Source organism: Mustela erminea, chromosome 11 (assembly GCF_009829155.1).
Source record: "Mustela erminea isolate mMusErm1 chromosome 11, mMusErm1.Pri, whole genome shotgun sequence".
In the NCBI taxonomy this organism is placed as follows: Eukaryota; Metazoa; Chordata; class Mammalia; order Carnivora; family Mustelidae; genus Mustela; species Mustela erminea.
In genome coordinates, this window is record NC_045624.1 from 68,581,869 (window position 1) to 68,597,690 (window position 15,822).

General features: G+C 37.8%; 1 protein-coding gene across 10 annotated transcripts in view; it reads right to left on the reverse strand.

Annotated features, from left to right (window-relative positions):
* The window catches only part of PPP1R9A (protein phosphatase 1 regulatory subunit 9A), a 304,191-nt gene that overhangs the window by 61,992 nt on the left and 226,377 nt on the right, over window positions 1-15,822 (reverse strand). For all 10 annotated transcript variants that reach the window (XM_032306040.1, XM_032306049.1, XM_032306048.1 and 7 more), the window contains one exon: window positions 4,377-4,532. In XM_032306040.1, the coding sequence (XP_032161931.1) occupies window positions 4,377-4,532 (156 nt within the window). The remainder of the gene's footprint in view (window positions 1-4,376; window positions 4,533-15,822) is intronic.

A 15,822-nucleotide genomic window follows, 5' to 3' on the forward strand; every position in this document is an offset into this window, starting at 1 on the left:
ATTTATCAGAATGCAGGAATTATCAAAAATAAATGTACTAACTGCAATTAATCAATACTGAAACAAGAAAGGAGGAAAAAATTAAGATATTGGTAGGGAACATTAAATATTTTTTTATTAAAAAATTAGGAATGTAAAGGTTAACAAGACAGACAAAAATTGAAGAAAAATAACTAAGAAAAAATATTTAAATAAAGAATAAAACAAGAATAACTAATTATAAGTAGCATATTATAAAAATGATAGAAAATATGAATGCTTAGAGGAAACATATAACTTTCTTGAGAAATGCAAAACACTAAAACTGGCCCAAGAAAAACCTGAACACTTGGAGAGAGTAATAGCTTTATAAAAGGCTTTTAAAATCTTTCTCCACAAAGGCACAGATGGTTTTACAGCTGAGTAATAATAAACTTGTAGGGAACAGAAATCTCTATTTTATGCAAGTCATTAAGTCTCTCTTATAAAAGTCATTTCTGAAAATAGAAAAATAGAGAAAACTTCTTAACTTATAGTGAAGCTAATATAACCTTTGTGGCAGCTTTTGATTAATCCACTCTAGTGAGATGTTCTGTTACTTATAGGAGGGATGCTTGTGTAACTAATAGAAAAAAAGACTTGAATTAAACAGATACATTCCATAAACTTGGATTAAAAGAGTCACTGTGATAAAAATGCCAGCTCTCTGCAAGTTAATTTAGTAGTTTAATGTAATTACAATAAAAATGCAAAGAAGTTTTTCCAAGGGAATGAATAAAGTGATTCAAATGTTTTCTTGAATAGGTTGAACACTACAGGAATTTTTGAAGAGTTAAATGAATCTGATTTATTCTGTCAATGATTCATGTATATTCTAACAGCACTGCACCAAGGAACGAGAAAACAGAACAGAATATAAAGGCTAAAAGCAGGCCAGAGTGAAAAGGCACCAGTTCTGTAGATAATAATGCTGGCCTTCCAAGCAGAGGGAAATACAGAAATGAGCATTTAATAAAAGTGCTAGCTATCTTGTCAACTCCTTGGAGAAATTAAATTAGGCAGCTGTCTTGAATTATACAACTTCCAGTATATGCTTTATGATATTCGTTCACCAAATATTTAACCACTGACCATATGTCAAGAACTATGAGAAAACAGGTACAAGAGTGAGCCAAAACAGAGGACCTGAGAGCCTGGTAGGAAGATAGTTAATAGGCCAAAAGGAGGGCTGACTGAGATAATCTCGTCCAATGTACTTTTCTCAAAGAGTGCAACATGTACTGGTTTGATATAACGCAATTAAGAGAACCCTCGCTAATAGGAGACACTGTACAGAGTCCGACACACGTGACTCTCCATCTCCACCCCACATTTTGTGCATATTTTTCACATTTTGTGAAAAATATTTAGTGCTGTAAGTATTGGGGCATTTACGCTAACCATAGAAAGAAAGTTAAAACTGATAGTGGCAGTGTACAAGATACAAATCCTCAGTGACAATCTCCTGAAGAAAAGAATATGTCAATATGTTAAATATATAACAAAAGAGATAACAAGAATTAGAAGTGAAATAATGTGGTATTTGCTTGATCTTGAGGTGAGGACGAACCTCCAACTCTTAAAAACCAAAGTTAAAAGAAAATTACAGATTTGGTTACTCAGACTAAAAATAAATCAACTCTGTTAGATATACAATGGGTCCAGATCGTGCAGGGGCCTACAGCAAAGTCAGCCATCATTTTCTGTAAAAAGCCAGATAGCAGATAATTTAGGATTTGCAGGTCACATGGTCTTTATGCAACTACTTGACTTGGCTATTAATGGAGCATGAAAGCAGCCACAAACAATAAACAAGCAGATGTCTGTGGCAATGTCGAATACACCTTTATTTACAACCAAAAGCATTGGGCTAGATTTGGCCAATAGATCACAGTTTGCCAACCCCTAGGTCTAGACCTCACAGTTGTCTACACAGTGAGTACACCTCAAACAGTATTTACAGAGTGCGGAGTCCTTAGCTCAATTCAGAAAATGGAGAATATAACCATATACTGTTTCTACTTTTTATCCTCTTTAGCTTTCATAAAAGAATGTGGGTTCCACTTCCAGCTCAATTATCTGTCAAAAGGTAGGGCCATACCCACCTGGCTGTAATACAGGCTGTTGCCTGGATATACTGCTTTGACCTCATGGCCTCAAAGCTGGATGGAGAGTTACAACATTTGAGGAAGACTTTTTTAAAGAACAAGTCGTCCATCTATTCTTCTAGATAATCTGTATTCATGGGCCCAATCAGAGCTGCAGAGAAAGAGGTCCCTAGATTGCCTCTTCCTCGCACTCACTCACTTCCAGTAGAACTTTCTTTTTTGGCACTGCTCTTTGGTTTGAAGATACCAGTTAATGCAGAAAACCTTTACAAGAACTAGCCCTAAGATAAGCACTGCCACTCCTACTGTAAGGGAATTCCGAGTTTTGCGATCATTATAGAACTGTGTGCTTCCTTTGTCTCCAAGTGTTTGTATCTGATTCAGAACTACGAATAGTCATAAATCATCTGGGAAACCCATGTATTTTGCCTCAAGGACTCTGTGAACTATATAAATGGAAATGGTTCAACCCAACAATTAATAACAGGTGGGAGAGAAATGGGCACTCAGCACATTCAGTGGCATAAACAGATTTCTCTATCACCAAGAAAAGCCATTCTGGTGGCAACTTGGCATTAAGTACCACAAGTCCCCAGAATACTCATATTCTTTGATCTAACAACTCCACGGTGAGAAATTATCCCAAGGATAAGTACACACATATCAGTTACAGTGTAACTTAAGAATAATAATTTTTTAAGACCTGGAAACAATGGAAATGTTCTAAGATAAAAAATTAAGTAGATCAATGATAAGAGATCTCTATAGTAAATAAACATCATTTGCAGAAGAACATTTGATGACATGAGAAAATCCTATTAATTCATGTATACAGGTATCAAGAGTAGAAATTTAACCCAGCATGAATTGTATAATCCCAAATACCATAAAATTAGGCTCCTGAATGAGATTTTTGGCATTTATACAAATGTGCATTTTCCAAAATTCTATAATAAACCTAAGTTTTTTTTAAATAAAAATTTACATTTTAAAAGTACATTCACTTTGATACTGGTCTCACAAGTATAAATTTATCATAAGGAATTAAAAAGGCAAGTCAATATTAAGGCACGGTAGGTATAACATTAGAGCATACACAACTGAACTATTTACGGTACATCAAAATTAGAAATTATAAATGAAAATAAATTAGAAATCAGAAATAAAATTAGAAATTACACATTCACAATGATCAACCTCGTTTTTCACATATAGGAGAACTTTTTCTTCCAAATGGTCAAGTCCCTAACAGGCTCGAAACCACAGAGCTTTAGTGCCTCGGGGTTATTGTGGGGTGGGGGTGGGGGGGCTCTAAATAATGACACACTTGCCTTGACAATGAGGATATTTCCTAAAACAAGGAAGAGTAAACTGTTTGGGGACCCATTCATCAGTGTTTCTGTTTTACATGCTGGAGTTCAGAGCAGTTAATCTAGAAGACGAATGTATGTGTTATCTGCACCTATCTGCCCTTTTGGGATCCTTAGTTGGCCCTTTTCTGATAGTTGCTGCCTTCGGAGACTGACCTCTTCACACTCCTCCTGGTTTTGGCCGGTCGATAGGAAGCATTCAGAGGAGGAGAGAAGGGTCTGAGTGTTACCACCCTTGTCTCCAAATGTCGTTTTTAGCAGTGGCTGGATCTTATAAAGATGCCCTTGTTTGGGAGGAGGTGGGGGGATGGATCTCTGTTCCTCTTTACCCATCAAGGCCTTCTTTCGGTTGGAAGTTGGAACAGTCCCTGTGCACCTCACTATCCCTGGGGAATTCTAGTGACTCCACTCAAATTTCATTCATTAAACTTTAATTTCTTCAATTAAACTACTTAGGTATATCATTTGATTCCTTTTGGGATCTTGTCTATTTTAGGAAAAGAAAAAAAAACCTTTCTAAGAAATTACTGCTTTAGAGGAAAGATTATCATCAGGTCCCCCAAATTCATTCTGTAATACTGAAAAAATAAAACCTGAACTTACCACGGAAACTGCACATTTAAGCTACAGCTTGAAAATATGGAAGAACAGATCAGTCATAAGCTATCACTACACAAATAACAAGCATTTAAAAATTAATGGTTGTGGAATGAGATCTACTTGAATTTTACCTTGAAATTCAATGAAATTCAAGACAATCTGTTATCCAAAGGCTTTCTTTTGAAAACTGATGCTTCTCAATACATTTTTCAAACCAAAATATAAATGTAATAATGAAATGGAAAGGCATAGAAAAATATTTTGCAGATCAGCAACTTACCTCTTTGAACTTGTGACTGAGCTTGCTTGTGTCCAGGTCTGATGGGGAAAACATGTCCTCATTTTCAGGCAGCTCAAAGACTTCAATGGCCATGTCACCGCCAGGAAGAACAGGTCCTACTTCATCCTCCTCTTCATCTGTGGCATATTCTCCTGTCTGAAAGGAAGGGGATTTCAGAGATCCAGTTGTCCTTAGCCCAGGGAGAAGGGGGTTATTTGAAAATATTTTATGAAAGAGAAATAAAATATGTCACCAAATGGTGAAGTGTAAGTAGGCTTTTAAGTCAAGCATGCCTCATGCAGCCAATGTTATAAACAAATGTTAGTTCAAAGATCCAAAGTGACATGTCTGTGCCATATGTGAGTGCCTCCCTAAAAATCTAATAGCATCAGCAGCATCTTTAGTATAGCAACAAAAGTTGTCTTCCATCTAAGTATGTGATGGTTTTGCAAAATAAAATTATATTGCTAGGGGAAATAAGTAATTCCTGTAAATCCCCACCACTGTGTGAATAAGTCACCCAATACTGAGAGCAGGGAAGAAGGAAGAGGAGATCAAAATATTCGCAGAGCTGGAAGGGACCTTAATTCGGGTTTTACGAAGGTTTAGCAGATGGATTCTCCTAACTTCAGAGTTCAATCAGCTCTGTTTTCTATGCTAACTAATGTGTTGGTTAACCAGTGACCTAAAGGACAACCAGAGACTGCTAACTTACAGCCTGCAGAGGTGTACTGCTTTGCTTGCATAGCATTCTGATAAATCTTAGTATTTTGTTGATGTTAAATAAAAAATTCATATGAGATTCCAGATCCCCGGAGTTTTTCTTCAGAAAGCTAAAGATCTGGCAATATGGGTATATTGTGATGTGAAAACAATGGCCTAGTCAGCAGTGGTTGCCCTTTTGGGATGGGCCACACACCTTCAAATACACCAGAACTTTCCTAACTCCACAATGTTGTACGCTGTTAGCTTCACTTCTTCATGATACCCACATGCCCCTGCAGCTCCATGAGCTTGCGGCCCCTGGAATGAATGTTCCTCCATACCATGAACTTCCTTAACGTTATTAGAAAGTAGGTCATCCCCTGACAGCACCAAGCTATGAGGCTCTAATTTAAAATAACTGTTGGAAATCTATACCTTATGACATAATTTAAAGATAAATCATGGATTCACAGGGTCAAAAAACAAAGTTCACTTAATGTGTCTCTGTTGTGTCAGGTGGTATTATGTATAATATATAAAACAGACAGGAAATGATATTGCCTTTAAAAACACTTTCATAAAGTGTGTGGACTGATCTACTCCTTTGATTAAATAGGCTCAGCATCTGATTGCTGGTTTGTTTTTTTTTTTCCTTTTGGTTCTATACTCTATTCTTCTTGCTAAAGCTGAAATTCTAATTCTTTCACTGTTTTGCACATGAAGAAAATCTGGTCGTTAACCTCAGTGTCATAATTCCTAATGTCTGAAAGACCATTATTAAATTGCCATTCTGATTGCTCCTTTTCAAGTAAAATAATTCTGGTTTCCTCCTGGGTCTCATTCTCTGTCATCGTCCTTGTGCCTCTGCTCAGACTTCTCTCCAAATTCTCCACACTTGTTTTAAAGGATGGAGCCCAGAAGTAGGCATAACTTCCAGTAAGGAATCTGAGGGTCATTGACCCAGATAAGGAACTGCCTCGGCATCTTTCAGACACTACTTCCTCATGTGAAGGCTAGTATCATGAAGACCTTGACTTTAGTGGCATTTGTGCTTAGCAGCAAGCTCAGTGTATCTCTGGGGTGAAAGAACCCCTCAGAAACCAGTCAGAAAATATGCAAACTTAAAACTCCATTCCAAGTGACTCTGGCACTGACAGGAAAAGGTAGCTGAGTGGTAGGGGCTGCTGATTCTAGGTAGCTCCTACTTGTTGGGATGATTAGATCCTATAAATCTTAGAAGAACCCTAATCCCAGGTTTGGTATTATTTTTTGTGATATTCTGTAAATTAACTCATCTCCTATTTACATGTATACAGACCAGAATCACAGCATACAACCTATAGAATTACTGCCGGGTATTAAAATGGATGGAAAAGATACTTGCAAGGAAAATGAATGCAAAATTCCTCTAGATGTGTATGGTCTGTCTCTTTTATGTTTCCTTCTCATACTTAATTTTCTTGAGCTACCAATCTGTATTGACTCTTCCCAGAACATTTCATCTCATTTTCATGGACACAACTTCCTTTTACTCATATGACATTGGAGCACTTGATATTTTAAGAAAACACATACTTACAAGAATAATAAGTACAGCTGACAGGTTCTGCCTCTTAGTAAATCTCTAACTTTTGACTGGTGGGAACAAACGCATGAGACATTCTTGAGCTTTGAGGACTCAGGAAAGGTGCAGATCTCAGTTTAGGCTTTAGAGAAGGAAGGGACGTTATCTGTTATACTGGTGAGTTGCTTAAGTGGAGGCCAACTAAACAATCTTGATTTTGAAGTCCCATAGCCCTGGATTCAAAACTTGACTCTATGATGTGAGCAAAGTCAGCTTTTCAGATCTAAGTTTCAAAGTCCTCATCTATAAACTGAGAACAAAAATACCCCCTTAGGATATATTACAAGGTTGTCATGAGATTAAGGTAGGGGTGTCTCTAGGCACCAAGGAATAGCACCTGGTAGGCACCCCAGACAAGCCATTGCTGCTGCTACTGTCGTGTTACTAATCCTACAATACAGCAACATAAGCTACAGCTTTTCGAAATCGGAATCTTGTAACCAGACATTCGCAAAGTTTTGGTCTCATAAATGTAACGTCCTGGAAGACCCTGCCACGTGAACCTTTTATGAGCAAATTGGTCATTTCTGAAGTAAAATTTTTCTTTTCCCTAAACCCGTTCCTCTTCTTATATTCCCAGTTTTGGTAGGAGGCATCAGGACCAAGAAAAGTTCCAGGCCTCTGTTGTCTCCACTTACTGGCCCTGCCCCTCCTGCCCCAGGCATCCAAGACGAAGATTAATCTACTCAGCTCATCCTATGAAGCCACAGCCTGAAGATTCTTCTAATCCACTCCTTTATGCTTCTACGATCTCCTTATGCCACTCATAAAACTTGGCTGCTTTTACATCTGCCCTCTATCAACCACTTTCAACTATAAGCTCCTTGAAAGCACCAGGTATGATTTATTCCTGAAATCCCAGTGTAGCTAGCACAATGCTTGGCATATAGTAGGCACTAAACAAATGTTTGCTGAATAAATTAATGCAGTTTCAGCCACATCTGCACAGCACAGCAGAGCCCTGATTTTCCTGTTAATTCTCAGCTTTCAAGTAAGAAATATAGTGAGGCACAGCTGCAGCTGGGGCCTAAATGACCCTTTTGGGGATTTTCTCTTGTTGTTAGGTTCAACCATTAGCAGTAATTTTTGCTGTAGCAATGTTTGCTCTGGTAAATTCCGGGAAACTAAATGGTGCTAATCAAAAAAATAGCGTTGATTATGCAGTTTTTGTTGGAATTTGTTTACTGGATTTGAATTTGGTTATATATATTTTCAGACTCTGTTCTGTTGGAGAATAGAAGAGAGTTGCTTTTTCTCTGGAGGAGAAAGACCTCAAACTAACACTTTAATGTTTAAAATTCCTAAATCTGTGCCAGCCATCCAGATGGCTTTCAGCAAAAGCATCCCCTTCCCTGCAAAGCCATCTCTCTTTCCATCTTCTGTCAGTTGACTTCTCTGTGTCCTAGTTTTGCAATGTTAGGCCACTCAGTCTCTTTCCTCATCTTTGTAATGGGAATAACAGCATCTTCTTCATAAGGTTGTTGGAAGAATTTCCGGTAGTGGTAGCTTCAAAGTATTAATCACGGTGCTTAGAATATGCTAAAAGGCCAGAGACTTTATGACTGTGATAATTTTCACTACCTCTGGCTTCACCAGAACAATGCGGACAACAACAACAACAACAAAACATGGATTTTGGGGGTGGAGAGACCAGGGCCCTAAAAGAGAAAAAAATTTTCATAGTTGCATGACAGCCGCCGGCAAGTCATTTAGCATGCATCTTCCGTGCTCTTCTCTTCTATAAAATGACCCCAAAGATACCAATATCATAGCGCATTGAGAGGATTCAAAGAGATAAAGTATGTAAAACATCCACCATGATGCCTGGACCAAGACAGATACTCCTTTCTCCTCTCATTTCTCAAGCCATTCAAAATTTTCTTGCCAATCTTTTTGCTCAGAATGTTTTCTGATTTTTCACTTCATTCTACGATCTCGCTACTAAAGCAAGAAGCATCTATTGTCTATATTTAGGTTATGAATATGGCCTTCTATGTTCCTTTTGTCAAGCACTCGGCTCCTCAGATAATTGATAATACCTCTGGCAAATTATCTCTCCTAAAATATGATTAGATAGATTGAAGATTTGCCTATAAATTTTTTTTGTAACAACTCAAACTCATCTTTACCCTTCTTAAAAGTTTCTAGCAATTGCAGTAGACAGTTTATAAGTTAGCATTTGATTTTGCAGTATTTTAATATCTTCTTTGGGTTGTTTTTTCTTTTCCCCCCTACCCTTTCCTTTAGCAAGCATACTCCTGAAAAGCAGGAACTCCATTTTCCACCACAGTAGGCAGGCTCTAAAATAACCCTTAATGATCCTTCTTTCTGGCTAATCATGCTCTTCTATAATCCATTCCCCATTGAATGTGGGCTGGACCTAATGACTCACTTCTAACTGCCAGAATACAACAAAAGTGGGTGTCCCTTCTGAGATTAATTTACAAGAAGACTATGCCTTGCATCTCTTTTGTCCTCTTGCCTTTGAGAAACAATCTGCCAGATTGTGCGTGGCCTTGTGGAGACACCTACATCATCAGGAACTGATGTTTCTGGCCAAGAGCCAGCAAGGGCCTGAGGCGTCCCAAAAGTCACATGAGGGAGCTTGGGAGTGGATCTTCCTTTCTGTCCTGCCAACAGCTGCAAGTGAGCCTGGAAGCAGATCCTCCCCACGTAGAGCATTTGAATGACAGCAGCTCTGGCTGACGCCTTATTCACAGCCATGGAACAGATCTTGAGTCAGAGGCATCCAGTTAAATGGACCCACAGATACTGTGAAGTAGAAATATTTCTCATTTTAAGTTGTTAAGTTGTGGTAGTAATTTGCTATACTGTAATAGAAAGGTGGTATTGCCATAGCAAACCCAGAAAAACAAGGAAGTGGCTTTGGAAATAGGCAATGAAGGAAGGCTGGGAAGATTCTGAAGAGTATGTTAGAGCAAGCCTGAATTGCCTTGAACACCCTGTAAGTGGAAATCTGGGGTGGAGGGGGGGGTAGTTCTTGCATAGTGGCAGGAAGCTTAGCAACATTATTATCACCTTCTGTAAGGAGAAAGCTGGAAAGCTCCCTAGTGAATGGAGTGATCTCACTAAGTAGATTTCTAAACAAGTGTTGAAGGTGCTACTGGATTTCTTCATGCTGCTTATTACGGTAAAATGTGACCAAAGAGAGAAATTGAGAGGACCATTAAACAGAAGGGAACCAAGACTTGATGGTTTTGAACATCTTGATTCTAAAAATAAGAAACAGTTTCCAAACAAAGTTCAAAGACAGGGTAGTGCCAGGAGAACATGGTCTAAAAGTGAAGCAGAACTTAGGTATGGAGATGCCTCAAAAAATTAAAAACAGAAATTCTATTACTAGGTATTTACCTGAAGAATAAGAAAACATGAATTCAAAGGGATATACGCACAATGGAATATTACCCATTCATTAAAAAGAATGAAATCTTGCCATCTGTGAGAAAATGAATGGACCTAGAGAGTATTATGCCAAGTGAAATCAGTCAGAGAAAGACAAATACCATATGATGTCACTTATATGTGGAATCTAAGAAACAAAACTAATGAACAAACAACAGGCAGAAACAGACCCGTAAATACAAATAATAAACTGATGACTACCCGAGGCGGGGGAGGAAGAGAGATGGGCAAGATCGGTAAACAGGAGTAGGAAATACAGGCTTCTAGTTACAGAATGAATAAATCATGGGAATAAAAGGAACAGCATAAGGAATTGAGTCAGTGGTACTGTAATAGCATTGGTCTGGTGGTAGATGGTGGTGACACTTGTGGTGAGCACAGCAGTATGTATTAAATCGTCAAATCACTAAGCTGTACACTTGAAACTAATGTAACACAGTGTGTTGACGATGCCTAAATGAAAAGCAAAAGAAAGAGATCTGAAGAATAGCAGTTACAGTGTACTATAATCTGTAATACTCAATTATTGAGGTAATTTTCAACCACAATTTCTTAAATTTTACTTTCTAGGAATTTCCTAATCTTATCCACCTCAAACTCTATAAATCCGTTCCCTTTCCAGCTGTTCTACTATATTGAATTTATTGGTGAGTACTCAAATATCAAATATTTTTTAAAAGATAGTTTCACTTTCTTTCTTTCTTCGAAGAAAGTCTCTTAAAATAGTTGTGTCTAATTATAATTGCATTGATTGAAAAACATGAACTATAAACCACACACACCCCCAAAAAGTATTCTGAACTGAGGGAACTCATATATATTTTTTTAATAACATGCAGTAGGCAAGTCTGTCATCTGCCCTAACGAGAGACACTCTATTTTCCAACACTGTTCACCCTACACACATCATTAAAAAGGTAATCTGAAACAAAGGCCATGAATGTCTCTGCTTACCAGACACACAGAGAAGTCAGAGACTCATACAGGAATCATCTCCCAATTGATATCTACCCTTGTTTCTATATCATTTTGGCTTCTGGTGAATTTTTCCATTATTGGGATTTTCCCTCAGCTACACTGATCAGTGTGACCACAGTGGCTAGCACCAAATCTAGTCAGTCTATTTCATATCAATAAGACCATTATTAAATGAAGTCCAAGCCACAGAATGAGTTCAGCTTGTAGTAACTGAGATCAACCATGATGTGTTTAAATAAGCTGTGGTTTCTCCTTCTTTTTCTGGGATTCTATACTGTTTCTGCTGGCCTACCTGGAAGAAAACAGCACACATGTTTTCTCTCTTGTCCTACTATTACTGTTCTATATTGGCAATCCCTAGATGAGAGGATCTCCACTGGCACTAATGGGACAGATAAGGGCAGGTGCATAATACATTGATTCCGTTACACATAGAGCAGTGGAAGTCACAACAGTATTACATTGCATCTGCCCAAAGGGTTCCATCCAAGAGACCATTTTGTTTCCCTTCCCACTTGAACACTGCCCAAACCACATCAGTTGAATTTGGGCATCCTTCCCCCATCCATCCTTGAATTTGGATGCCTCTCCTCCCAAAGTTCCCCAGCATATAAGGGGTTCATATAGCATCTGGTCTCTTCAAAGGACAAAGGAGATCTCATCGTGACCACTAGTCACCTTCCTCCTTACAGCAGCAGAGTTCAGGGTAGATAGAAGAGGCATCCAGGGGCATAGAGGCAGAGGGTGGCTCTGAACCACTAATAAGGTGCATTTATTTTGTTTTGAGTAGTGCAGTGGTTATTTGTGTTTTAACCAAACTTCCAGCATCTCCCACCTGAAGCACTATATAAGGTGTCATCATTACTGACACAACCAAGTTGGCTTTGGAGAGTCTTTGACGCAGCCCCGCCTTCACTGCCACAGCAGGAACTATGCTGGAGGCCATCTCAGCCTAGAGTCCAATCCTAAGTTTGGTTAGAACATAAGGGACAGGGAAATCTTCCAAGGTGGTAAGGCTAACTTACAGTTAGTAACTTACAGTTAGTAAGAATTTAGCAAGACCGCTGAGGGACACTTTCTTATTCTCCAGCAGGTTACTTTCATCAGCACTGTAGGCCAGCTGGGACCCAAATATTCCTCAATAATTTCCCACAAGAGATTGTCTATCTCAAAGAATTCTCCCTGACTGAGCCAATAAGCCTTTGTAGCAGACAAGACGCAACACAAAGAACTTTGAGACCACTTAGTGTCTCACTGACTACAGCTGGCATGATGAAGTGCAGGAGGGGTTGAGTCAAAGGCAGTCCAGCTGCTGGTATTTCTCCTTAAACTGGCATTATATACCTTGCTCCACTCTCTCCACAGTGAACTCACTAAGGCTCTGAGGCTTTCCCAGGCTTCTGACTGTGGCAGCTGCAAATCCCTTCCCTCCCAAGAGATAGGTGTCAGTGTGTTTCTCTATGACTCTGGTCTGAACAAGGTCAGAACCATCCTAACCCAGAATGGGTCTTTGGACTAGTTGATAGAGACTAACATATCTTTGTGGTGATTCCTCAAACTCCAGTTTCCAGAGAGTGGTGGGAAGAGGGCCAGATGATACCTGCACAAGCAGGCCTGTCTGGAGAAGACGCCAGAGCTCAGGGAACCTGAGTCTTTTATAACAGGCGATGTCACCACCCTTGTTCCAAAAGGAAAGACTATCTCTAGTTTCCAAGACTGTGCATGACACAAACATTTGATAGTTCAGAACAAAGGGCAGTCAGTGCCTCAGAAATATGAGAGCCTCATGGAGAACTGTTTCCCAGTTATTATTTAATGGGGAAAAAGGTCTACGAAATTCAGCTGATTTTTAACATCCCTATATTATTTTTCAAATTACCTTTTCAAAGACTGTCCAACTAATATTCCTTTCCACATACTCTGCCTGCAGGTAAACTGGCTCTTTCTTGAATATATGCAATATTGACCTGATTCTAGGTTATAGAAAACAAACAAAAACAAAAACTTCTTGCAAATAAATATCAAAACCACAAATCTAAATTTATACTTTTATTTTACATGTCCTTAGTTCTGATGACTCTTCTATACTATGGTTATTTGGCTTTTTGGCAGGTTGCCTTCAAAGTGCTTTAAGCTCTTTACCATATATATTTATTGTTTCCAAAACAAAATAGCAAGCCTCTTGCAAGTATAAACTATATTTTTCCATGACTCAAAATTCCTAATTCAATTCCTCTTAACAAATGCTACCTACTCACTAAGACATAAATGCTACTGTCTTTAAGTCCCTGATAAATATATTCTATATGAGGAGGGAACTAAAGATCCTTATTTTTCCCACTGAGATCCAGAACTAAACAGTCAACAGACCAAAGTAGACCTCTGTAATTCAAATGTCACACTGCAATTTCAAATTGGCAGCCTTCCTTGAGTTTTGTTTTACTTGCCAAGGAAACAATGAAGCATTTATTCTGATGCCAACAGAACTGTGGGAAGAGACTAAGAGATTTGTATTTCCCTGAATTTTTAATCTGCAGAAGAGAACAACTATAGGGACCAAAGTGGCACATGTTATTATTATTTCAATAATTCTATAATTATACAACTAACTGAGTCTTGGAAAATACGGTGTGTACATATACAAATTGACTCACATGATTGCAAAAATGCTAACAGATGATCGGATAGAACCAGAAGTCACAGTTCTAGAATTTCTGGTAAATGAAAAGGTAAAACGAACACAAACATCATTGATGGTATTTATATGGATTATCTATGAATTAATGATAAATATGATCTCAATTTTACAACTTCCTTTGAGAGAGGATAATTCTATTCCTTTCCTCATGGCTATCTGATGGGTTGTGGCCGCAATTCTTTCTTACAAAATCTCTGCAATACCAGGCAGGACTCAAAGGTCAGTTTTCCTGGCTGGACTACTCCAGATCTGATCGCATCTAACCCCTTCCCACAAACTCCCCAGATCCTAGGCCTGACACAATACATACTCTGTTTCAGTAAGTCTGAGGCTGGATGGAGAAATCTGTAATTTTAAAGACGTAGCATGAGATTGTCACATTGAGGCAAGTTTGAGACGTGAAGTCTTAAAGACGTTTTTAAGTCTTAGAGATCAGGAACTAGGTAATAGTCATTTTATATCCAGATAATTGCTAAACATAAGGATTGTACATGGCAGATTTTAATTTTTTCATTAAATACTTAATTGGCAGGAAGCATATTTGTAAAACACATAGACAGTATATAAATAATGATATCACCACTACCAATGAACAACCTAGTTCAAGAAAAAGAGCAGTATTACTACATTCTAATATTTTTCTGTGTGTGCTTTCTTCATTCTATTTCAGTTCCATGCCCTTTAGAGTAATTCTGCTGAATTTTATCATTCTTGGTTTTTCTTTAGTTTTACCATATTTATGTAGAGCAAAACAATGTATCGTTTGTTTTTAACAGGTTTAAACCGCATTATCGGTGGAATCATATTGTTGGTATGCTCCTGTGTCGTTTTTATTTTAAATGGTATATTCCTAGATTCCACCAGTTGTGGTGGATTGCTGAAAGAACTCTGCATATTATTTCCCTGTATGAAGATACTAATATATATTTACCCAGTCTTTTGTTGATAGAGCTATCAGTTGTGTCCAATTTTTTTCTTTTAGAAAAAAAATACTACATGTCTTACAGCTCTTGTATATAAGAATTTTACTAATTGTTTGGTAAAGAATATAACTGTTGAGACAGCTTTACTAGATAATGTCAAATTGTTTTTCAAAGTGGATGGGCCAATTAATATATCCTATAACAAAGAATAATAGTTCCTTTCACTCTACACTCTTACCAAAACTTAAAATACCCAATTTAAATCAATTCAGTAAATACCAGATAGTATTTCATTGTGTTTTTAATGTTCACATCCTGATTGCTAATATGTTTGGGCATCTTTTCATATGCTCATTGGCCATTAAAGTTCTTCTTCTATGACATGAGTGTTAAAGCCAATGCCCTCTTTATATAGTCTTTTCTTGTTGGTGCCTAGAAGTACTTTTTATATAATTCTCTTTCAGCTATTTATTTTTCAAATACTTTCTTCCAGCTTCTGGTTTGCCTTTTTGCATTCATATAGGTATTCTTCAGACGCACAGAAGTTCTAAATTTTAATTAGCCAATTCTGTCAATCCTTTCTTTTATGGTTTTGCTTTCTTAGCTATTTCACGTTAGCAAAACCACTTCTTACACTGAGGTCAAAAAGATATTCTTCTATGATGTCTTCTAAATATTATAGTTTTATATTTTGCACCTGAGTAGTCAGTCCACCTAGACTGAACTTTTGGGTACAGACTGAAATGGAGGTTGCAATTTCACCATGTCTCCTTCATTGAAGAGCCTAACGTTTCTCAACTCACCTAGAGTGTTACCTGTCACTAATCCAATTTTCATATGTGTGAGGGGTGTTTCTGGGCTCCTTGGCCAACTTGTTCCTTCTTTTGCTCCAGAGACTAAATTTCTACAGTTTAATAATAAATATCTCTTTTCTAAGGCATGCTATAGGTCATGGTTATTTCTGGTGCACTGTTCTTTCCTACAGATTTTAGCGATAGCTTACCAACTTCCATTTTTAAATTCTTTAGAATTATTTTTACTGGAATAGCATTGAATATATAAATACACTTAGAATTGACTCAAATTAAACTATTG